Here is a 24,698-nt window from a genome sequence, read left to right as displayed (position 1 = left end):
ACTCGGGGGCAGAACTTAAAATCAAAACGTTTATTGGAGTGTCGTACAAAAAGTTTCCGGTCATAAAATGCATATTACAAATCATTGGAGAAAGAAAAAGACCACACGTTTGGCATGCAAGTCCTTAGAAGCCGTCCGCCCGGCCGGCCCCACGGCAGGTTGTGCTGATGATCCGTCGGGGCGCGGGCCACGGGGCGAGACCCCGGAGGGGGTGCCGCTGGCCCGGGCGCCCGGTTAGCGAGTGGGGCTCGGACAAAGGAATCGTTCCCGCATCGTTTAAAGCGGCTTAAAGCTAAGAATGTTTGACAACTGCAGACTGTTTCCCAGGCCCGCGCTGACATCTGAACGTTGGATTCCGTTCTGGATTTCCAAATACTCGCTTACCAACGGCCACCATCCTCCTGTAGTCACCAAGGGTCCCTAGTTTATCTTCCCCCCCACCAGACAAGGACACCACGGCGCCCGGGCCCTTTCACCCCTCCACTCGGGACCTCCGCCAGGCCACCACGGGTTGGGGGGCGGGGAGGGGGAAGGCCAGGCCACCACGGGTTGGGGGGAAAGGCTGGAAGCGGGCCTGGAAAGGACAAATGTCACCTGCCAGGAGCAAGCCCTACCCGTGCACCTGGAGGCCCTGCCCGGAACCGAAAAGGATGCCATGAGGCATCTGGGCCCATGGGAACGATGGGGCCCACTCCCTGTCCACAGTCGCCTCTCCCCTCCCCCCCCCCCCCCCCCCATACATCGCAAGATGTGGCTGAGACCAGTGCAGACTTTGGAGACCCCCACCACGACCCGCCCGATGCCTCTGCGTCTGAGCTCCAGACCCTCACTGCGCACGCAGTTCCTGTGATGCGGGTGTGGGGGCACCACCTTAAAGCCTCGGGGGCCCGGAAGCACTCCTGGGGAAGGTCACGCGTGGGGCGGAGGCTGGAGCATCATCGTGGCAGGCGAGCCCTCCCCCCCCCCCCCCAGGACCCACCAGAAACGGGGGAGGGGTAGCGGTGAGACATTTCCCTTCACGAGAAAAAACAAGTTCACATCCTGGGGACTCTGGTGGCCACGCAAAGTACCTGACCTAAAGCCGACCCTAGATGCAGCAGACTGTTCGCTAGCCTACAAGCCTCTAACACTCCGGCCACAGGCAGTTTCCAAGGAAAGGGAGACCGGTGGGGACCGCAGGGACCGCAAGCCGGGGCTCCCTGCCTGGGGCGAGTGGGAGGGGCCAGCTTGGTAAACGTGCTACCTTTTGGGGGCAGCGTGCCTCCATGGCTCAGTATTTCGTCTTTAAGACTTTGAGCTGCGCTTTCTGAAGGAATTTGCCGTCTGCGGCCTCAGCGTCCACCGAGCTGGCCCCCCCCCCCCCCGCAACTCCACCCCCTCGGGGGACTGTCCCAGTGACCCTGGCTCGAGCCCTGAAGTGGGATCCGGCAATCTGAGCACTGACCAATGTAAAAAAATAAATATCCATTAAAAAAATAACTTCTGTGTATCTATGTGGGAGGGGGTATGAACGGTCAGCGAGTGCAGAGGGGGGGCCGGGCGAGGTGACCGGGAGCCGCCCTGCAGGAATCGGCCGGCACCGGCACGGCCGTCAGGAAGTCGCCCACAGAAGCCAGGACAGCGGGACACGAGAGCACACAGGAGCCGGTGGGGACCCGCACTCTGCCCCGTGCACAAGGCACAGAGTTGGAGAAGGGGGCGGGGGCTCACCCGGAGGCGGCTCTCCTCTCAGAGGCCCGGGAAGCAGCTGTCACACGTGGACACTCGCCGGTGAGGCTATCCCGCCTGCGCCCTTGCCATTTACCTGGTGACAAGTCTCCAAACAGAGCTGTCCCTGTCCCCTAGGTTTCCGGGTCTCCTGCCCTGCTGGTCCCGCAAGCCGAGGAACTCAAGCACAGAAAGCTCCAGAACCCCAGGGCCCAACAGCCAGGAAGGGAGGGGGGGCTCACCGCAGAGCCCCCGGCACGTGCATAGACACCCGGCCTGCAGCCGCACACACGCTCCAGCAGAGTCAGAGCAGAGCCTCGTCCACACCACCCTCTCCCAACGCTCTGGTCTCCGGCCCAGCCGCCAAAATTCCACAGGGGGGAGCGCTGGCCCCCCGCCAGGTCACAGCCTGGGCTCCGGATTTGGTTTTTAAAGAGCTTAACCAACAACGAAACTCCCGGGCATTTTTGCTCTCCGCCCACTTAAGGCCCACGGGTTGGTCCCGAGAGGAGAGGCCAGCCCCGCTCTGTCCGAGGGAGAGACAGAGGCAGGGAGAGAGTCGGGCCCCTGCACCCCCGCCAGGCCCTCCAGCCTCCAAACCCCGCCCCCGGCAGCTATTAGGTTCCTCGGCCTCCTCGAACTCAGCCAAATGGTGAAATGCGGCACCAAAAAAAAAAAAACCAGGTCCAGACAGTGGCGATGAAGGGAGGGTCCGAGGAAGCCCACCGACAGCAGAGATGGCAGAGACCCGCCCCCACGTCCTGGCAGTTTGCTTAAAAATTCTCTAGAAACGTATCAAGGACTAAAGACGGCCAATGATATAAAAATAGTTTTCAGTGGCTCTGGGTAAAGACGCGATGAGGCGAGTTCCGTTCACATGACGCGGCAGCCTCGCGAGGTGGTCCTTGGGTCCCCCTGGAAAGAAAGGCCAGCAGCGTTAAGAGGCTGGAGCGTGCCCGCCTGGCTAGGCAGGTAGCTGGTGGCCCCCCACCCCTGCCAGACAGGGGCTGGACCAGGGCCTGCGCCAGCCCAGAGCACTAGCTCCCAGCGAGAAGACAGGGCCAGCAGCTTCAGCCTCAACTGTCCCCGTTCCAGCACCTTCCACGTCTCCCTTCCGAGCTACACAACACAACTGAAATGTGAGACCCCAGTCTTAGGACTTAGAGCTGCTGCGGCAAGGCCCCAGGGCCCTCTAGGAGCCCTTCCCCCCAAACCATCATCTAGGCCCCCCTGTCTCAGGCTGCCGGAGCAGTGGCACAGAGCCCATTCGCTGAGGACCCTCGGGGTTACACCGGTGTCGCCTGGCGGCGCTCGGGGGCCAACGCCGCACTCCTGGGGGGCCCCCGGGCCAGAACCCTGAGGCCCTCACAATGGGCAAGAGCCAGCAGGCTGGGATGTCGCCCCCCACCCCCGGCCCCACCACGGCACATCTCTGGCCACAGGCTGTGGGGCCCTCCAGGGGGTGAGGCCCGGACTGTGCCAAGAGCCTTAGCGCAGACGCAGCAGCCCGCGGGGCGGCACGGCCCCGGGGACATGGCGGCCACGCATGCCACCTTGGGGATTTCTACCTGTTGATGGAAGAGATCCTCCTCGCCGAACTCGGCTCCCTCCTCTTCTCCCTCCTCCCCGTTCTCCGTCTCCCGCACCACCGAGGACTGCTTCACGGTTCTCATGGCCACCTCCTGGGCGAGAGAACAGCCGTGGACACTCGACCCCTCGGGCGCCCAGGGCCCGGCCCACAGGTCGGCCGTCAGGCGAGAATGCTCCGGCCAGGCCTCGGCGCGCCGCAGGACAGCACCCCAAACCCAGGATCGCCCTGCTGGCCCTGTGGCCGAAGCTCCACCCCAGGGCTCCCACAGCGGCCTGTGGTGCGGTCAGGGAGCCTCGAGGAGGAACCCCGAGGCCAGGACAGAAGACGGCCCCCACAGGCCCAGGGCACCCACCTCCCCATCCGCGTTGACCAGGACGGTCCGGAAGCTGTCGCCTGTGCTCCAGCTGTTCTGGCTCCTCCACACGAGTGTCGAGGGGGGACTGTGGGCCACTCCTGCACCAGCTGCCCACACCTGGGGGACACAGGGGGCCTCCCCATCAATGTTGGCTCCGGTCCCAGTACTCTGTGCCACCAGCCGGTTCCCTATCACCGCCCCCTGGGTCTGCTGAGGGATGTCCGTTGCCATGACACTGAGGTTCACGGTGGCCGACGGCTCTCATCTCAGCGAACGATGGCCGTGCTGGGATCAGAAGCCCGTCGGCTCCAGGGGTCCACACCTGTCACTGTTAACATCTCAGCCAATGCCCGCCCGCCAGCCCAGACAACCTGGATCCTTCTCTGCCACGGGACCCTGACGTGTCACCAAGGTGCTACAGGGCTCCAGGGAGGGTCCGCTGGCACAGCAGTGGCACACGGGTGACCCGTGACAAGCAGCAGCCGTTCTCAGGGCAAAGTCACTCAACCACCGCCCCCCGCCCCACCCCCTTTCCTGCCCCATCCCGGCCCCCGGTCACATTGGTCACCTGGCTAGCTGCCACTGCCACCCCCTGCCCCCCTCCCCAACCCCCCTGCCGGCCCACCTGCCCTTCCGCAGCCACCTACCGTGACGGTCTGGCCGGCGCGCAGCACGTACTTGGGCGTAAACTTGTAGGCAATCTCCTCCCCCTCCAGGACCTGCCTCTTGATCCTCCAGTTACCCAGAGACTGGTCCTGGCAAAGGGGACACGCGGCCTGACGTGACGCACGGCTCGGGGGGGGGGGGGGGGAACCCCACGGGGCCCCGCCCCCAGGGACGCGGGCCTCTCACCTTGTCCGAGCTGTTCCTCAGCTGCACAAACCTGCCCTCCAGGTCGACCTCCTCGATGCCCACGCCGCCCGTGGCCGACGCCTGCTGCGCCAGGTGGAAGCCGCCGCCGCCGCCGCCGCCGGAGCCGATGCCGCTCGAGCCCGGCGACTCCTCCGCCTCCAGCCGCTTCCGCTTGCCGCGGCCCGTGCGCCCGGCCGCCGCCACGCTGCTGCCGCTGCTGCTCGACGTGGCCCGCGACACAGTGATCCGCGACGACGGGCTGGGGGTCAGCTTCAGCCTGGGGGACGGAGGGCCGACTAGGGCTCCCAAGGGACCAGACCCGCTCGGCCTCCCCGTCCTCCTCGCCCCTGCCCCGAGAGCCCCCACCCCCTGCGGCTCCGCCTCTCCCCTCCCCCCCGGAGCCCCGCCCCCCGGCCCCAACAGCCTGCCTCGCCCCGCCCCCTCGCCCCCCCCCCCCCCCACCTCTCCTCCTCGCCCTCCAGGAGCTTGCGGTAGGCGCTGATCTCCATGTCCAGGGCCAGCTTGACATCGAGTAGCTCCTGGTACTCGGCCAGCTGCTGCTGCATCACGTCGCGCATCTCTGTCATCTCCTGTTCCTTGGCATCCAGCATCTTGCGGAACTTGTCCCGCTCCCCGGCCATGGTCTCCTCCAGCTCGCGAATCCGGTCCTCCGCGGCACTGGCCTGGGGAGGAGTCGGGGCGGCCAGGTCAGGGCGGCCTCTGCAGGTCACGGGGAGAAGCCCTCCCGGCCGCGCGCCTCTCTTCCCGTCCTCCCGCACACGCGGCCAGGCTCCCGGGGCGGGCCGGGCACAGACACCCAGCCCCAGGAGCTCCGGTGGCCGGCGGGCCCGACAGCCCCCTCGGCCAGGCCAGGACGGAAGGAGCGCTGCATGCATCACCAGCGCCCGTGACTCGCCACTGCATCCACACCCGAAGCCAGAAGCGGGGGTCCCGCAGCAGCGGCGGGGGTCGACGGGCCCCGGGGAGTCACCTGCTTCTGGAGGCCGGACAGCTGGTAGCTGAGGGACTCGACCCGCATGCGCGCTTCCTTCAGCTCCTCCCGCGCGGCGCTGGCGGCCTTATCGTTCTGGTCAGAGCTCAGCTTGGCGCTGTCCAGCTGAAGGGACACGGACCGGCAGGTGAGCGGCTGGCGGCGGGCGCGGCCCCCCCCCCCCCCCCCCCCCCCCCCCCGCCGCCGCGGGCACCTTGGCCTGGTAGGTCTGCTCCAGCTCCAGCTTGTACAGCCGCACTTGCTCGTCGTGCTGGCTGCGCAGCTCCTCCAGCGCCTGGGCCATCTTGAAGTCGTACTCCTGCTGCCGGCTGCTGTCCACCTCCACCAGGCGGCGCTCGTGCCGCCGCCGCGTCTCCCGCACCTCCTGCCGCACAGCGAGCGTCACGGCTGCGGCGGGCCCGCGGCCCGGGCACCCCTGGCCTGCCGGTCAGCGGCGTCCCCCACCCGAGAGCCAAGGCCGAGCGAGGGCTCAAAACTGCACAGTGAACCACGGGGGGGGGCGGGGGGGGGGGGGGCGGATCTCCCGGTTGCTTGCTTACACTGCGCAGAGGAGACCCAGCCCAAGTGTCCTCCAGCTGACTAGCAGGTAAATAACATGTGTCCACCACCCCCGCCGCCCCACGGACGGACCCCTGAACACACGACGCTCAGAGAGGGAACCAGACATGAGAGGCCACGCGGGGCGGGAGTCCACGGGTGTGAAACGTCCAGAACAGGCTCGTCCACGGACAGGAAGGGGGCTCGCGGGGGGCTGGGGACCTGGGAGGGAGGGGGGTGACTGCTGATACGGAAGGGGCTTCCTTTTTGGGCTGATGGAATGTTCTGGAGTTAAATACAAAACCCGGTAAATTGTATACTTTAAAAGTTTTAGGGTATGGGAATGCTCCTTTCCTTTTTCCTTTGAGAGAGAGAGAGAGAGAGAGAGAGAGAGAGAGAGAGAGACTCTCAAGCAGCTTCCAGGCTCCAGGCCCAGCAAGGAGCCGGACACGGGGGCTCAATCAAGAGTCGGACACTAAACCACTGACAGAGCCACCCAGGCCCCCTGGGAGTATTTCAGTAAAGCTGTTGTTAGAATTCCTGACGGGTCATCTCAGGTACCTGGGGTCTGAGATAGAGACCCAGACCTCGGGACAGCAGAGGACACACGGCAACGCCTGAGGAAGGCAGGGGCCCCAGAGCACAGCTGCCCCAGACACACGGTGGGGTCAAGGGCAGGCAGGAGGAGCTGTTCGCCAGCCTCCGGCTCCAGGAAAGGGGACAGCCTTTCCTCCCAGAAGCTCCCCCCAGCACAGAGAGCTGTCACTTATCACACTGTGCCATCGCTTGTAAGAACAATAGGAATGTTTCTCAAGGAAGCCAATCCTGTTTACAACGAACCCACGAACAGCACACCCACCGTCACGGCGCCCCTCACAGATGCCTGCCTCAGGACACCCCTCCAGGAGCCCTTCTGGGGTGCCCTCCGGCTCCCCTGGCAGGCCCCCTCATGTCTGTCTTCCCGGGCCCCCTGGCAGACCCGGGATCCTCCACTGGTGCCGAGGGGCCCCTCACAAGTTCAGGGTCCCTTACAGATCCCCTCGAAGGCTCCAGTTTTCTGGTGGATGCCTTCAGGGGTTCCCTCTCGGGCTGCTCCCCAAGTGCCCCGGCGGCCCTGGCTCTCACGGGGTGCGGCTGGAGTGGGAAACCACTCCTCGGGAGCACGGACATCCTTCCCTCGAGCAGCTCACCCAGGCAGTGAGGGCAGCAGCGAGGGCCCCAGGGTTCCACTCTGGGCTGTGGCAGGACAATGGGCTTTGTGAGGACGAGCTGGGAGGGGCCACGGGAGGGGGGGAGGGGGGGGGACACAGAAACCCCTGCTCTAACCGCCAGGAGCGCTCATTCACTCCCAGGCGGGCCCAGGTTTAAAGGGGGAGGGAGAGACCCAGGAAGCAAGGGAAGCAGATGGGCCCCCCCTTCCTTCCCTTCCCTGGGGAGGGTCTGCTGTGGATTGAATGGTGGAGCCCCAAGTCCAAAAGAGGAGTCCACATCCTAATCCCTAGAACCTGGGAGTGTGACCTTACCTGGAAAGGGGGGCTTAGCAGATGCGATTAAAAGCCTCAAAATCAGACCATTCTGGATTATCTGGGTGGGCCCTAGACCCAGTGACAAGTGTCTGGGTGGGAGGCAGAGAGGCCGCGTGAAGAAAGGCACAGATGGAGAGGTGCCCGGGGTCCCCCAGGCTGAGAGAGGCAGAAGGACCCTCCCCGGGTCCCGCCCCGCCCCCCAGACTTGTGCCGGGCCGAGGCCCCTGTCCTCAGGCTGTCGCAGGGCCCTAGCGGGCCGGCCGGGCCGCACCTCCTCAAAGACGTTCTTCCGGAAGTCGAGTTCCTCCTGCAGGCTCTGGCAGCGGTTCTCCAGGTCCACGCGCATCAGCGTCTCCTTCTCCAGCTGCTTTTTGGCCACCGCGTGACCGTCCTCCGCCTGGGGGACACAGGACAGCAAGCGAACGTGACCATCTGCCGCACCACGCAGCTTCTCGGGGCACGGGGGACCCCCCTGAAACGCACGCACACACACACACACTCTGACGGGGCGTCGCCAGGTGGGAAAGCCGCTCACACCGACAGGAAAGCCAGCGCCTGGGCCCGCAGCACACGCACATGCCCACTGGCACCGGGCCTCCCCCAGACCGGGGCCCCCCCGGCAACCCGCCTTCGCCAGCTGGGCCCGCAGCTCTGCCACGTTGCTCTCAAGGCCCCGCTTGTCGCTGAGGGCGGCGGCCAGCTCCGCCTCGCTCCGGTGGAACAGGGACTCCAGATCCTTCACACGGCCCTGGGCCACCGTGAGCTCACCCTCCCTCTTCTTGGAGCTGAAAGGCAAGAGCGGGACTCAGCCAAGAGCACAGAGCAGGAGGGCAGCTGTGGTGCGGCTACAGGGAGCCCCGCCGGCAGCCCAGGAAGCCCCGCAGGCAGCCCAGGAAGCCCCGGGACAAGGTCACCTGGGCCCAAGCAGGCCAGACCCACCCCGGCTCTCGGCACAAACCTGCCCTGAGCCAGGCCAGCAGGGCCCCACTGGCCCCCCCCCCCGCCCCCCCCCCCCCCGCTCCAAAAACCCCAAGGGAAGAGCTTTAATGTCATTTTTTGGTGATTTCTGGACACTGGGTGGCTCGTAGAGGGGAGAACAATGTATTAAAAAGTTAACATATACTGGGGCGCCTGGGTGGCTCAGTCGGTTAAGCATCCGAATCTTGATTTCTGCTCAGGTCCTAATCTCGCGATTTGTGGGTTCAAGCCCTGCGTCGGGCTCTGTGCTGACAACTCGGAGCCTGCTTAGGATTCTCTCTCCCTTTCTCTCTCTCTGCGTATGGTCTCTCTCTCAAAATAGATAAGCTTAAAAATAAAAATAAATTTTTTAGGGGCGCCTGGGTGGCGCAGTCGGTTAAGCGTCCGACTTCAGCCAGGTCACGATCTCGCGGTCCGTGAGTTCGAGCCCCGCGTCGGGCTCTGGGCCAATGGCTCGGAGCCTGGAGCCTGCTTCCGATTCTGTGTCTCCCTCTCTCTCTGCCCCTCCCCCGTTCATGCTCTGTCTCTCTCTGTCCCAAAAATAAATAAATAAATAAATAAATAAATAAATAAATAAATAATTTTTTTTTTTTAATTTTTTTTTTTCAACATTTTTTATTTATTTTTGGGACAGAGAGAGACAGAGCATGAACGGGGGAGGGGCAGAGAGAGAGGGAGACACAGAATCGGAAACAGGCTCCAGGCTCCGAGCCATCAGCCCAGAGCCTGACGCGGGGCTCGAACTCACGGACCGCGAGATCGTGACCTGGCTGAAGTCGGACGCTTAACCGACTGCGCCACCCAGGCACCCCAATAAATAAATTTTTTAAAAAGTTAATGTATAATTTAAATTTATTAAAGCTGTATACATTGGGGTGCCTGGGTGGCTCAGTCGGTAAGCATCCGACTTCGGCTCAGGTCACGATCTCACGGTTGGTGAGTTCGAGCCCCGCGTCGGGCCCTGTGCTGACGGCTCGGAGCCTGGAGCCTGCTTCGGAGTCTGTCTCTCCCTCTCTCTGCCCCTCCCCCACTTGCAGTCTGCCTCTCTCTGTCAAAAATAAACATTATGAAATTACAATCCCAGCCACTGAAAAGTCCATCTCACTTGCAAACTTAAGTTATTCGAAGCAGGTTCACCTGGTATCCTAGGAGACCACTTTCCCGATATTGAAGACGACAAACAGATTCTTTAAGGCACAGCTATTACTAGCGTGGGCCCCTGGCCCTTGATTCTCAAAGGAATTCTCAACCTTGGAGTTGAACACATGCCCACCTCCCCACCAAGGAATCGAGGGAGCCATCCCCATCGAGCAGCACTGCTCACATGGGACACGGTGGGGGCTGGGCAGCATCCCCGCCATTCCCCCCCAGGGAGAAGCACAGGGGACCCCGCATCAGCTCACGTGAGGTGGGGTGGCATAAAGACCAGAGACTTTGGCCGCCAGGCTGCCCATGTCCCCAAGAGCAGCCCCACGAACGTGGAGCTCTGCCCGGGCATCATATGGCCATTCTCCATGGGGGGGGGGGGGGGGTCTCAGGGTCCCCACAGCCACACAGTCCTGGCTCTCCAGGGGCTGCAAACCCTGAGCCCCTAGAGCGGTTTTGCAGGAGTTTGGCGGGGAAACAAGTCACTCATTTCACAACCATTACTGACAGCCCGCTTTGTGGAGGACACCCTCCTGCCAGAGATCCACGGTGCAGAACTTTCTCGTGGGTAGAGACAAGAGGGAAACACGGTGCCTGCCAGACGTACGTCTGCATCAGAAGGGCAGATGAAGCAGGGAGGGGAGACGCGGGGTGAGCAGAGCGAGGTGGGAATTGTACTTTTAAGTCCCGCCAGCCGTGCCAGGGGGGAGGGGAGGGGGGGCGGCCCGGGAAGCAGACCTGCATGAGGGCAGCAGTGGGAGGAGCCAGATCTGTTATTTCCAGGAGAAGAGCATTCAGGCAGAGGAAGCAGAAGTGCAAAGGCCCTGGGGTGAGGTGTGCCCGGCAAGTTTGAAATCGGCAACGAAGCCAGGGGGACTGGGACAGAGGCGTCAGGTAACACGGAAAACTTCTGAACAACTTTATCTAGTGCTCGGTACCCTGCACAACTACACAGAATGGTCCAGAAAGCGGGGGCACTGGGGCTTATACTGGCTTTCGTCTCACTGGCCGCGTCTCACCAGCGTCGAGGCGCTAAGGCAGATCGCTCACCTGCCTGACAGGAAGTCCTGGGACGTTAAGTGGGAGAATGTGGCTCCTCCACACGCTGCCCACATTCCCGTCCTCACGGAGCTGTGGTGACAAGTGGTTCGGGAGGAGAAAGACACCAGAGCTAAATGGCCGCCCTGGTCTGGAAGGGCTCCTGCGCGGACGAGAGGAAGTGAGGCGACTGCGCGAAGCCCCGGAGGTCAGGGGCCAAAGAGGCGTCCACGGGCCCGCAAGCACAGGAAGGCTTCCTTCTGGAGTAGGGGCCTTACGGGAAAGTTCCGGCCCAGACACTTAGCAGCGTTCGCCCTGCCCCCACCCCCACCCCGCAGCTGTCACCCGCGGAGGCGGTCACAGAACAATGGGGCTGGCAGTGCACAGCCCCGGCACCACTGGTGAAGCAGCCCAGACGTGGGGACATCCCAGCAGCCAGGACAGAGCCCCGGCACAGGGGCATCTCATGACTCGGGGGACGTCCGCGAGGGACGCCCCCCCCCCCCATTGCCCTCAGGCGTCGCCAGTTCGTGGAGGTGCCTGCGGCCACACAGAAAAGACCTGTGGGACAGAAACGTGGCAGGCCCACCGAGGCGACTCTGGGCGAAGGCTGGGGCCACGTGTGCTGCTTCTCTTCAAACTATCTTGCATTTTCCACTTTCTTGACAGCGAGCATCTGTGACCGATAGTGGGGAAAAAAACCAAGACTTCTGGCCCAGACAAGGAGCGTCTGGAGAGTTCCGGACTCCGCACTGATACGAGAGAGAGAGAGAGGCTGGGGTCCGGGTGGTGCTGACTCTGGAATCCCCTCAGTCTTCTACAAGATCACTTTTTAATGAAAAAAACCGACCAAATGGATGGCCTACACAGTCTACGTGGCCTTTTACAAAAGCAGGACTTGCCTTTGTTCCTTGGCCAAAGACCGGGTGACCGCGCAGCGTGGGCCCGTGTCTGGGCTCTCTGTTCTGCTCCAGCGGATCTAGTCCACCGAGGAACCACAGGTGCCCATCACTCAGCGACAGAAGCCAGGCTGAGGGGGCCACACGCACAGTGTGGTTCCAAGTCTAGGACATTCTGGAAAAGGCAGAACCATGGAGGCAGTGAAGGGAGGAGGGAGGGAGAAAGGGAGGGAGGGACGGACACAGCACGAGACTTTGAGGGCCAGTGGGACTGCGATGGTATAGGGGCGGATACGTTCTCACGATGCGTTTGTGCAAACTCACGGGGGAACCCCCGCGAGAGTGAGCCCTAACGTCAGCTGTGGGCTTCAGTTAACGATAACGTATTGGTGTTGCCTCGTCCGTTACAACAGCTTAGCACGCTCATTAATGTAAAGTGAAAAAGGTGTTTATAACGGGGAAAACGGAGGGGGGATTTTGGAAACTCTGTACCATCCACTCATTTTCCTATAAAAGTAAAACTTCCCTAAAAAAAACCCCCCAAAACTCTATTTAAAAAATAGGAAGGAGGGGCGCCTGGGTGGCGCAGTCGGTTAAGCGTCCGACTTCAGCCAGGTCACGATCTCGCGGTCCGTGAGTTCGAGCCCCGCATCAGGCTCTGGGCTGATGGCTCGGAGCCTGGAGCCTGTTTCTGATTCTGTGTCTCCCTCTCTCTGCCCCTCCCCTGTTCATGCTCTGTCTCTCTCTGTCCCAAAAATAAATAAAAAACGTTGAAAAAAAAAAAAAAAATAGGAAGGAAAAATTCCTGCAAATGCAACGGTGACTCGGGTGGTGGCTGGGGCTGTGGGCAGGGACACAGGCACCAGGCCTCGGTCCCGGTGACCACCAAGCCGAGGGACCCTGGATAAGCCCGGCCCCTGTCACGGTTTGCCCGTCCGGACTGGAGACCGTGACGGTCGGGCCCTGGCGGGTGTGAGGCTTACAGCGGGTCACATCTGACTGCCTGCTGTGGCACACGGTGTCCCCGATCAAGTACTCCGTCCTGCTGCTGTCCACACCCGCACAACTTGGTTCTGCTCGTTTCCCGTGCGGCCCTTTTACTCAAAAGTGGCCAGAGTGTGTGCTTTTGAAGAGAAAAGCCCACAGCCTGAAGGCTGCCTACCGCCACGCGGCCCTTATGGTGGCTAAGGTGCTCCAGTGGGGGGACGGAAGCGGACCGCGCTTTCCCGGGGCGGGCACCGGACAGGTGTCGTGGAGGACGAGGGCCACTGTGCACACGTGAGGTGGGTGGCAAGGTCCCTGGGGACCCGTGACACAACAGTGGTTCCCAAGTCCAGGGCAGAGAAGGGAGGCTGGGCTCTGGCCTGTCCTTTCCCCCTGGGAGCACAGGGGCCCCGTGCTGACAGCTCCCTACAGACTCCGCTTCAGGAGAGCTGCTCGGGTTTGAAATCTGCCTGGGGAAGGGGCGCCTGGGGGGCTCAGTCGGATGAGCGTCCGACTCTTGCCGTCGCTCAGATCATGATCTCACAGTCGGTGAGATCGAGCCCTGCATCGGGCTCTGTGCTGACAGTGCGGAGCCTGTCTGGGATTCTCTCTCTCCCCCTCTCTCTGCTCCTCCCACCCTCTCAAAATAAATAAACTTCTGAAAAGAAAAAAAAAAAAAAAAAAAAGGAATCTCCCCTGGGCTGCATGATGCTGGGAAGGGGCGTCTGGAGGCCGAGGCCACAGAGCTCGGTCCCGGGGACGCAGCCCAGAACGAGGGTGGCAAATGCCAGGCACACACCTACCTTTTGTTTGTCTCTTCCAGCTCAGCCTTCACCTTCCCCAGCTCGATCTGCAGCCGGGCCCGCTCTCGGGCCGTCTCGTCCAGCACCCTGCGGGCGTCGGCCAGCTCCGACTCGTACAGCGTCTTGAGGCCACTCACCTGAGGGGGTTCGGCAAGGCCCAGGTCAAAGAGAAGCCTCTTCCCCACCGCGCAGGCTCCCCACCCCCCACCCCCCCCACCCCCCCACCCCCCCCACCCCCGGGCCAGACGGAGCTCGTAGGGACAGCGGAGCTCGTAGGGACAGTGGAGGATTCCGCACCCAGTTCGGCCCCACTAGCCCAGGGCCGCCCCAGCCGGTCCCACCCGCCCTTGTGGCCCGTCCCCTGCCCAGGTCACCCACCAGCTGGGCACACGGCTCAATTCTCGTGGCCTTCTTGCCCCCAGCCTCCCCCATGTCTACGTGCCCAGGACCATGCATATGTGTTCACGGATATCTGGAACCCAACAGGACAGTGAGGTATCCCCTCCACCCTCTAGGACGGCTGGAGTCGAAAAGACAAAGGACAACAAATGCTGGCAACACAGAGAAATGGGGCCCTCCATGCACGGCAGGGGGAATGGAAAGTCGGGCAGCCGCTGCAGAAGACCGCGGGGCGCCCCCTCGGACGGGTTAGCAGACTCACCTGTAACCCGCCAATTCCACGGCTGAGTATCTGCCCAGAAGCAGTAACACACACGTCTACACAAACCCGGGTGCGTGTTCACAGCAGCACGATTCACAATAGCCACAGAGCGGACACGGCCCACAGGGCCATCCGTGGACGAACACACACGGCACCCCACCCACTCACTCGGCCGCCAGCAGGAGCGAGGCGCCCACCCCCGCGGCCCCGCGGCCAGACCCCGAACACACGACGCTCAGGGAGGGAACCGGACACGAGAGGCCACGCGGGGTGTGGGCCCACGTGTGTGAAACGTCCAGAACAGGCTCATCCACGGACAGGAGGGGGGCTCGTGGGGGCTAGGAGCTGGGGGCTGGGGGTGATGGGGTTCCCTCTGGGGAGCTGGAATGTTCTGGAATTGGACGGAGGTGAAGGCTGCACCACTCTGAAAGTGCTAAACGCACGGAGGTGTAGAGTGTGACGGGTGAGCCGTGGGAGACGGGAATTCCAGCTCAGTAAAGCGGCTGAAGACAGGGCCGCAGGACGACAAGCACAGCCATCGCTGTGGAGCTAGAAGGTGGCCGCGCGGGTGTGTGTCCGGGGCGCGGCTGGGACCCCACCCGTCCACAGGAAAGGCCCCTGAGCAGAGGGGCTGTGGAACCTGCCATGTGCTAGGGTCATGACCGTCCCGGCTCGCCAGAGGCCAAGCAGCCTCCAGGAGGTGGCGCTTTTCAGAAAAGATGGTTTGTTTGTCTTTTTTAAGTTTTTTTCAAGTTTTATTTAAGTAATCTCTACACCCAACATGGGGCTGGAACACACAACCTGGAGACCACCGACGGAGCCAGCCAGGCGCCCCAAGAGCTGGGGTTCTAACATCCAGTCTGAGACCCCACGCACCACCCCCACTGGCCTGGGCACCCTGTGCCTCAATCCGGCAGCTCCCAGTCATCTCATCCCACAGGTAAGACAGGATCCGGGCTCCCAGGCCTACTTCCCAGACAGGGAGCGGTGAGCTGTGGTCTCCTGACCTGCCAGGTGCAGGGCCGGTCTGCCGGGCGCAACTCCAAGGTCAGGACACACGATAGGGGGAGTGGAGACAAAGCCAGCTTCTCCCTCCTGCACCCTCGGCAGCAAGGGCCCTCCCTCCCACAAAGGTGGTCACCTCTGGCCACACCCGACATCTCCAACTCTGGGAACTGGCTTCTGGAATAAACCTCAGTTCACAAAGTGGCTCCTCTCTCCACAGGTAGATGGGCACCTGGGTTTACGTGTGTGTCTTTGCTCGTCTCCTGCCAGCTCACCTTCTAGAACTCTCCTGAGCCGGAGGGAGGGGCACCCGCAGGGCATACATACCCCTGCTGCCCCAGCCTGGGGCCCTTCCCCTCACACCCTCCCCTCACCAGGCAGGGGGTCCTGGGACGAACAGTGACCAACACAACGGTCACTAAGGCGACCTCAGTACGGAGCCTGGTCAGGGCACAGGGCAGGAGAAGCCAGCGACTATGACACCGTATTTAAGTTTTCGATATTTCATTCACAGCGAGATTTTTGTACTAGTTAAAAAAAAATTTTTTTGGAGTAAACTCTACCCCCAACGTGGGGCTCGAACTCACGACTCCAAGATCAGGAGACACGTGCTCCACTGAGTGAGCCAGCCAGGCGTCCTACACGTTTTAGTTTTTTAAAGAGTCCGTGAAAATATTACTTGTCGCACTGCCCCAGCCTGACCACGAGGAAACAGGAGGCAAACCGCACTAGACAGACGTCTTACGAATTCCTGACCGGCACTCCTCACGGCGGCCCAGGGCACGCACACGAGGGAAGTCTCAGAAACCGTCTCGGTCCAGAGGGGCCCGAGGAGACAGGACGCCTGGATGCCATGTGGGGTCCCCAGGGGGTCCTGGGGCAGAGGGGTCAGGGGAAACTGAGGACCCACAAATAGAGTATGGGTGTTAGTCAACGAGGTCGACGTGACGTCAATACTGGTGACATCGCGGTGACAAACACTAACGCGAGGAATCAGCAGGGGAACGGGGCTGGGCTCTGTGGGAACCCCGCGCTAGCCTTGCCATTTTTCTGTACATCTAAAACATCAGGTTGAGGCAGTAAAAATATACCCTATCGCTTGCCTTCACGATTGAGATTTTTGGCACCCCCCTGGATTCTGTGCCCGAAGCGTCACGACCACCTCAAGTGTCCTGTTTAAAGTACCAAGTTCTGGGGCGCCCGGCTGGCTCTGTCAGTAGAGCATTCGGCTCTCGATCTCAGGGTGGTGAGTTCGAGCCCCACGGTTACAGAGATTACTTAAAAAAACAAAAAGAGGGGCGCCTGGGTGGCGCAGTCGGTTGGGCGTCCGACTTCAGCCAGGTCACGATCTCGCGGTCCGTGGGTTCGTGTCCCGCGTCAGGCTCTGGGCTGATGGCTCGGAGCCTGGAGCCTGCTTCCGGTTCTGTGTCTCCCTCTCTCTCTGCCCCTCCCCCGTTCATGCTCTGTCTCTCTCTGTCCCAAAAATAAATAAAAAACGTTGAGGGGCGCCTGGGTGGCGCAGTCGGTTAAGCGTCCGACTTCAGCCAGGTCACGATCTCACGGTCCGTGAGTTCGAGCCCCGCGTCAGGCTCTGGGCCGATGGCTCAGAGCCTGGAACCTGTTTCCGATTCTGTGTCTCCCTCTCTCTCTGCTCCTCCCCCGTTCATGCTCTGTCTCTCTCTGTCCCAAAAATAAATAAATGTTGAAAAAAAAATTTTAAAAAAATAAAAAAAAATTAAAAAAAAAAAAAAAACAAAAAGAAAAACAAAAGCACAACACCAAGCTCTTGCAGTGACTCAGGTCCCTGCGTGTGTCTGCGTGCGGCTGGTGTCCCTTTGGTCTCGACAAGGCGCTTATCTACAGTCAGGTCTGCAAACTCGGGCCCACACGCCAATTTCCACCACGCCGCCTGTCTTCGTCCAGCCTGCAAGCCCCGAATAGTTTTTGCATCTTTAAATGGCCGAGGGGGGGAAAAAAAAAAAAGAAAAGAAAGAGAGATTTTGCAACACAGGGAGGGAAATTCCAGGAATTCTGATTTGAGCGTGTACAAATGAAGCTTTATGGCACGCGGCCCGGCCCGCTCCTTCACACGGTGTCTGCGGCAGCTCTCCACTGCAGCCTCGGAGTCGAGCAGCCCCGACAGAGACTTCCAGCCCACAGAGCTAAAACGCGGACCCGGCTCCACAGCAGCGGGGCAACCTGGAAACTTCTTGTAGGGGACAAGCACACAGACTCCTTTTTCTCAGACCACTAACAGGTGCTCCCCGGGCAGGCCCTGCTTCCCTGCACCTGTGAGGCACTGCGGGCACAGCAACCGGAGACTGATGGCTGGGCCTATTGTTCCGTCTCTCATGGCATTCTGCAAGTGCCAGGAGTGAGCAAATGTGCTCGCATGTGTTGGGCAGAGAGGGGGTGTGGGGGGGGGGGGGGCGCACGTAACCCGAGGTGGCCTTTTCCTGTCCCTGTGTCTCTTGCCGGCTGAGAACCACAGTCCCACAATCCCCTAATGCAGGCAGCCCCAAGTGCTACTCTCCCACCCAGCTCGCCCTGCCCAGCCCCTGCTCCCTGGGTCCACCTGAGGGACTCCTGCCCCGCCCCCCCCCCCCCCCCCCCGGAGGAACAGGACACCTGGGCAGGTAAGGGAAAAGAAACTGAAGGCTGGAGGAACCTAACACCCGATGGGGAGGCTTCTTGGAGAACTGCCCCTCCCTCCTGGGGCCCCTTCCCTCGCGCCCGCACCCAGATCTCTCTCCAACAGAATCCGGCCCGCCCCAGCCTTTCCAGAAACCTTCTAGTGATCCGAGCACATGGCTATTGAGCAGTGCACTGCCCACCCCACGTGTGAGAGCGAGCCTGCAGGCAGGACTCAAAAGGGGTGAAGCTGTGGTTTTACTTCGTGCAGTCCACTGTCTGGATTTTATGACAAGCGTGTGACACACTCCGAACAGTTTAAAAGGCATCTTCAAAGGGTTCCTGAAGTGGTTTCTCCTCTTGGCATTGGGGCGGGATCATCCTCTGGGGCAAGGCCATCCTGGGCACTGTGGGGGCTGAGCACACCACAGTGTGCTCTCTCCCCAGCCACCCGATGCCAGGAGCAACCCCCAGCGTGATGACCACTAGCGTCCCCAGACATCATTCTGTGTCGGGCAGTCTCCATCCAGGTGCGAAGCTTCCGTGCAGATAAAATAAACACTGCTTGGCCCATGGGCCTCCCACCCGAGCCACCTCTCCAGCCCCCTCTGCTTCTGCCCAACTCTGTGGTCAAGCCTGGGCCCCACTGTAGCCCAAGGCCATTTTCAGGTCACTCCCTCTGAAGGGCCCATGTGACCACCTTCCCCATCCCTCCGCAGGTCACCAGCTCCCTCCACTGCCCAGTTAAGAGGGGCGTTTATCCCCCATTTATCCTGGGAGCCCACCCCTCACCCCTGGAGCCTGTGCATAGCCCTCAAGGTCACGGTGGGGCAGGCTTATCGCCCGAAGCACCACTCCCCTTGTTCCCAGGAGCAAGCTTCACCCCTGAAAAGTAAGTAACGCCACTGCCCAGACAGACAGACAGACAGGGCCCGGATACAGCTCCCTGGCCCCACCTGTGTGCACTCCAGGGACAACACCCACTTCCGCTCCGCCCACCAGGCTCATGGCCCCCAAAGGTCCTTTCGCCATTTACTCTGTCGGTGGGACAACCGAGGCCAGGGGAAAGACCAGAAGCCAGGTCCCGTGGCGTCCTGACCAACAGCAGGTGGGAGCTGGAGGTCCACATCCTGAGGACACAAGCACCGTTGAGGCAGGTGGCCACACTTGGGACCGGACAATTCCAGCCCCACGGCATAAATGACCTGCCCCCTGGTCACACAGACTAAAAGCAGTTTGGATCTGGGTTTGAATCCAGTTCCGAGCAACACACAACACCACCCCCCGCCAAGGACACTTCTTCCTCCCCGTCACCCAAGCCGCTTTCTGAGCCACTAAGGCCACGATTACACAGGGGCAGCGAAGCCACAGGGCACTTCCCCTGAGCGCCTGCCCTTTATTCCACGAAGCCAATACCAACTCCCAGGGCCCACCAGCTGGCACAAAAGGTGGGTATTGATATTTCCACTTTACAGAAGAGGAACTGAGACCCAGAGAGGGTAAGTGACTTGCCCAGGGTCACACGAAGGGTAAGTAAGTGGCTCCCAGAAATGACCCCCTAGCTGCTGTCCTCCCCCAACTCTGCCACATGGTCCACTGTCAGGCTAGTGATGCCGTGGCTTCAGGACCTGTCTCTCCTAGCGGCCCTCAGGGGGGACCACAAGGTGAGCACCCCCGTCACCCCAACCCATACTCAGAGGACCCCTACGTGGGTTTCAGGGGGCCAGCTAAGCGAGAAAAGAGCCTGGGGCCAATGAGGGTTGGGGGATAGTTGGGTGGGAGCCGCAGTCCCCACCAAGAACCCACCCAGGACCCCCAGACATCTGGCTCTCACATCCCCTTAGGGGGAGGGTTTACCCAGCCCCTCAGTGTGTGAAACCCTGGGGCCCACCTGGAACCCAAAACTTCCTAGTGGGTCCCCAAGACCAGCTGTCTCCCCATCCCCTCTCATCCACTCAGGGGTGGAGCCTACCAGGCTCCAGCCCATCAGCAAACAGGGCTCCCCAGGGCCCAACTGAGGACCTCTCAAATTTCCCACCCCCCCCAGGACGCCCTCCCACCCCAGGTGCGGGTAGGAGACGAAGCCTACAGCCTAACCACCTCCCCAGTCCCTGAACTCCCCAGAGCTCATCACAGGACTTCTGCAGAGTTCTACCGAGAAAAGACCACGTGACTCGCCCCAGGGACCCCACCCGCACCCATGAGACCCTCCACCCCTCCTCAGGGCCCCATCAGACAGCCTGAACTCCCAGTCTCCTCAGAGACCAGAGAACCCCACCAAATTTTCTCCCAGGACACCAGAACAGACTAACGCATCCCCACAACTCTCTTAGGGGCGTGGCTTACTCTGGCTCACACCCTCTCAGTCAGGGGATCCCCAGATCTTCTCCGATCACTCAGCGCTCGGGGCTGTCCCATATCCACCAGTCGTACAGAGGACCCCGAGATGCCCTAGGGGTCCCTCAGAGCACGGTCTGCCCCAGACTGCACTCCTCACTTAGGAGACACCCGAAACCCCCTGCGGGCGCTTCGGCGGACGGGGCCCGCCCCAGTATGCAACACCCGCTCACAGGTCCCCCCAAAATTCCCTGGGAGCCCTCGGTGGGCGGGCCCTGTCCCAGGATGCACGCCTTGCTCACGGGTCCCCCGAAAGATCTGAGGATCCCCCTCGGTGGGCGGGGCCTGCTCCAGTGTGCACCCCTTGCTCACAGGTCCCCCGAAAAACCCGAGAATCCCCCTCGGTGTGCGGGGCCTGCCCCAGTGTGCACCCCTCGCTCACAGGTTCCCCGAGAAACCCCTGAGGACCCCTCGGTGGTCAGGGCCCACCTGGCCTCCAAACCTCACTCGCGGGGATCCCCGAAGCCCCCCAGGTACCCTCGGAGGCAGATGCCCACCCCAGCGTGCGACCCTAGGGGTCCCCCCGAAGCCCCGGGGAACCCCCCCCCGGTGGGCGGGGCCTGCCCAGTGTCACTCCCGCGCAGGGGAACCCCCCGGAACCCTCGGAGGCCGGGGCCCCCGCTCCGCGCCCACCTCGCGCGTGGTCACCTCCTCCCTCTCGGAGATCTTGAGCAGGAGCCGGTCGTTCTCGAGCTCGAGCGCGCGGACGCGGTCGATGTAGTGCGCCAGGCGGTCATTGAGCTCGCGCAGCTCCTCCTTCTCCTGCAGCCGCGACAAGCGCGTGGGCGACAGCGGCGTGGCGGGTCCGCCCGCGCGGCCGGGCAGCGGCGTGCCCATGGCGGCGGCGGCGGCGGCGGCGGCAGCGGCAGCGGCGGCGGCGGCGGCGACGGCTCGGGGCCCGCGCGGCTCGGAACGGCGGCCGCGGCTCGGCGGGCTCATTCAATCCGCGCCGCCGACCAAGATGGCGCCCGGCGCCCGCCGCCGCGGAGTAGCCTGGGACTTGTAGTCCGTCGGGGCTTCGCGGGGCACGCCGGGAGCTGTAGTTTCCTGCGCGGGCTAGGCCGGCCCGCCTCCCGCTCGGGTTCCCGCTCCGTCCTTGGCTGTCCATAAACCATAATCCGTTAGCCAAGCCGCCAGCCCCGAAACTCCCAGCTCGACACCGAGAGACACCGGCTTTCCCGCCAATGCCCAGTTTCCACACTTGCATAGCCTACCTACTTCTTTGGAGTCCTATTAAAATGAAAGGTGAAGGAACCTGAAAAATACGCTCAGTGATGTGACTTACCTGTACAATTAAAATAAAATGAAATAATAAAATAAAAATAAAATAAAATAACAGCTCACAGGGGTGCCTGGCCTGCTCACTCGGTAGAGTCTGCGACTCTTGATCTCAGGGTCGTGAGTTCGAGTTCCACTTTGGGTGTGGAGATTACTTAAAAAAAAAAATTGTACATTAACTTAAAAAAAGTAACTGAGCTCATAGATACAGAGAACAAGTTGGGGGTGGTTGCAGTGGAGAGGTGGGAGGTGAGCAAAGTAGGTGAACGTGGTCAAAAGGCACAAATTTCACGTTATAAGATGAATAAGTTCTGGGGATGTAACGTACAGCATGGTGACTGTAGTTAATAACACTCTATTGCATATTTGAAGTTGCTAAGTGTTCACCACAAGAAAAAAAATTGTAACTATGTACGTCGATGGTTGCTAACTAGACCCACTGAGGTCATTTCAACAATGCACACAAAGATCAAATCATTAGGTTGTACACCTGAAACTAATACAATGTAATATGTCGATTACATCTCAATATTACACACACGCACACACACCCCTCCGGGAAAGAAGCCAGGCACAAAAGGCCACACAGTCTATGATTCCACTTGTATAAAATGTCCCTAAGAGGGGCCTCTATAGAGCAGGGTCTTGGAGCCTGGACATTTGGCCGCATCCTGCTCTGTGGGGGTGGGACGTGGCGGAACATCTCCGGGCTCCCCACCGCTCCCCTTGAAGCCAGGAGCACCACTGCCTCACTCCAGTCCCTAAGACCAAAATGTCTACACATTTCCACGTGTCACCTCTAAGGCAAAATCACCCCCAGTTAGGATCACTTCCTTCCCCGTACCCTGGACCTTGCCAGGTGCTCTTTCTGCCTGGAGAACCCCTCCTTCCCATTCGTCCCACCTTGGGGACTGTGGCTTAAACAGCTTCCTTCAGGGAGCCTGGCCAGTGGCACACTGAGAATGTGATTCCTCTTCCAGCCTTCTGAGGAGGCCAGGAGGTCTCCCCTGCGTGCTCACCTGTCTTGAACACCCAGGCAAGAGCAGGTCCCTAGCTACACTGTCACTCTACTGTCTTCTCAAACGTTACCTTGTGCTTTAAACCTGATATTGTCGTCTGCACCTGCTAACGGTGGGCCATCAAATACAAAAGACAGTTGGTAGAATGTGAGGGCATTTAAAGCAGAGGGAAAGTAGGTGATACTCCAGGCGGCAGGGCCAGAGGGGAAGGAAAGGACTGAAGTTTGAGGGTGGCATGGGGTCACCCTTCCAGCGCTCCACCCCCAGACTGAGCTGCCACTCCCTCCTCATCAAAGCAACTGGACCAGCGCCCAGAGCCACAGGTCAGCGACCTGACCCCCAGCGCCTGCAACTCAGGGCCCCGCAGGGTCCGGCGCACCGTGAACCGCTGTCACCCCTCCTGACGCGGGGATGTCCCATCCGCCTCCTGGTCTCTTCCAGGCCAGGGTGCCATTGCCCTGCTGGCTATCGGGCTGGCCTGGCCTCAGCCTTCCCGTCTGTGAAACGGGGTCGGGTCCCTGCCACACGCCCTGACCTCTCAGCGCTGGGCGGGGCTCGGGGTCCGGAGCACCCCCCGACGCGGGACCGCCGGGGGCTGGACTCCAAGTCCCAGAAAGCCCTGCGCTCCCCGTGGGTGGGGCCCGGGACGTCCCCCCTCCCCGCGCGGTTGGAGAAGCTTCGGCAGTTTTCAAATTTTGGCGCTGGGCGGGGGGGGCGGTGACAGCTGCGGCCGCCCCCCGCCCCCTCCGCAGGCTGCGCTCCGGACCCCTGGCCCGCACGGGACAGTAAGGCACGGGACCCCCTAGCAGGGGCGACGCGGAGGCGGGACTCGAACCCAGGAGCGCACGCAGAGAGCGCTCGGCTGTCTGCCTTGGAGGCAGGGTGTCCGGGTAGGGGTGGGAGGGGCCGAGCCCGGGACCGCCCAGCGCGCCCACCCCTCCCCCCGTCGTCCCCTCCGCGCCCCGGGCTTCGCGCTCCGTTTGGCGCCTGATTTTTCAAAACCTCGGTCCAACGGACGCCGCTGGCTGCGGGCCCGGCTCGCGAGCCTGGATCCTGGGTTCCGGGGCCTGGCGGGGAGTGCAGATTCTGGAGCCCAGACCCCAGAGCCTGCAGGCTGACCCTGGAATACAGAGGCAGAATTCGGGAGGCTGGAGGGCTGCAGACGGGTGACCCCAGATGGAATCTGGGTGCAGGCTGCCGTTCCTCACAGGCGCGGAATGCGCTGGAGAAACACCAAAGACTCACTGAACTTCTCCCCTGTGCCGGGCACGGGGGCTGCATCGGGGACCCAGACAAGGATCCCTGCTCTGGGGCAGCTGACCTGGGCGGAGCTGGAAGACAGGGCCTGCGGGGGAACACAGCAGGGTGAAGGGTCTTGGGAGCATGTGGATAGGGGGTTGCATTTATTTTTAAGTTTATTTATTTATTTTGAGAGAGCGGGGGAGGGTCAGAGAGACCCCCAAGCAGGCCCCTCCACGTCATGCGGAGCCTGATGTGGGGCTCGATCCCATGTGGGGCTCGATCCCAGGAACCTCAGATCATGACCTGAGCCGAAATCCAGAGCTGGAGGCTTAACCCACTGTGCCCCCCAGGCGCCCCAGGGGGGGTTGCATTTTTTTTTTTTCAACATTTTTTATTTATTTTTGGGACAGAGAGAGACAGAGCATGAACGGGGGAGGGGCAGAGAGAGAGGGAGACACAGAATCGGAAACAGGCTCCAGGCTCCGAGCCATCAGCCCAGAGCCTGACGCGGGGCTCGAACTCACGGACCGCGAGATCGTGACCTGGCTGAAGTCGGACGCTTAACCGACTGCGCCACCCAGGCGCCCCAGGGGGGTTGCATTTTTAAGTAGGGGGGGGCGCTCCTTAAAGGCTGGGTCTCGTGCTAGCGAAGCTGACGTTTGAGCAAGGACTCAGAGAGAAGGAGGGGATCCACCCTGTCAACTGTGGGGAGAAAGCCTTACACGGACAGGGACCCCCCCCCCCCCCCCCCCCCCCCCCCCCGCCCAGCGCTGCCTCTGGGCATAGAGGGGTGTTCTCACCCAAACTAGTAGCCCGAGGACAGATTTGGGAATAAAGAGCCCCCCAGGTGCCCTGGGAAAAAGAGTACTTTAAAATCCAACTTCTTCAGGGCGCCTGGGGGGCTCAGTCAGTTAAGCATCCAACTTCAGCCCAGGGCAGGGTCTCGTGGCTTGTGGGTTTGAGCCCCGCGTGAGGCTCTGCGCTGACAGCACGGAGCCTTCTTGGGACTCTCTCTGTGCCCCTCCCCTGCTGCATTC

The 24,698-nt window shown here is 61.6% G+C and overlaps 1 protein-coding gene across 1 annotated transcript; it reads right to left on the bottom strand.

The window, feature by feature from the left end:
• Nucleotides 1-15: 15 nt before the first annotated feature.
• Nucleotides 16-21,076, bottom strand: LMNB2 (lamin B2). Its single transcript, XM_058728439.1, has 12 exons — nucleotides 20,756-21,076; nucleotides 13,429-13,565; nucleotides 8,209-8,365; nucleotides 7,852-7,977; nucleotides 5,711-5,881; nucleotides 5,497-5,622; nucleotides 4,968-5,188; nucleotides 4,506-4,782; nucleotides 4,301-4,408; nucleotides 3,651-3,770; nucleotides 3,276-3,389; nucleotides 16-2,622 (listed from the first exon to the last, which is right to left on the bottom strand). Exons 1-12 carry the CDS (start codon nucleotides 21,059-21,061, stop codon nucleotides 2,581-2,583), a joined length of 1,905 nt encoding a protein of 634 aa, XP_058584422.1. The 5' UTR covers nucleotides 21,062-21,076; the 3' UTR covers nucleotides 16-2,580.
• Nucleotides 21,077-24,698: the final 3,622 nt, after the last annotated feature.

Source organism: Neofelis nebulosa, chromosome 4 (assembly GCF_028018385.1).
Source record: "Neofelis nebulosa isolate mNeoNeb1 chromosome 4, mNeoNeb1.pri, whole genome shotgun sequence".
Lineage (NCBI taxonomy): Eukaryota > Metazoa > Chordata > Mammalia > Carnivora > Felidae > Neofelis > Neofelis nebulosa.
This window is presented reverse-complemented; position numbering and strand designations above follow the sequence as displayed.

Bases quoted from the DNA above. Each gene is read 5' to 3' on its own strand.
- LMNB2 (XM_058728439.1), bottom strand. From the start codon at position 21,061: ATGAGCCCGCCGAGCCGCGGCCGCCGTTCCGAGCCGCGCGGGCCCCGA. The intron at 4,783-4,967 runs GTGGGGGGGGGG...TCCGTCCCCCAG, and splicing joins CTGGAGGGCGAGGAGGAGAG to GCTGAAGCTGACCCCCAGCC. The intron at 2,623-3,275 runs GTAGAAATCCCC...CTTTCTTTCCAG, and splicing joins AGGATCTCTTCCATCAACAG to GGGGACCCAAGGACCACCTC.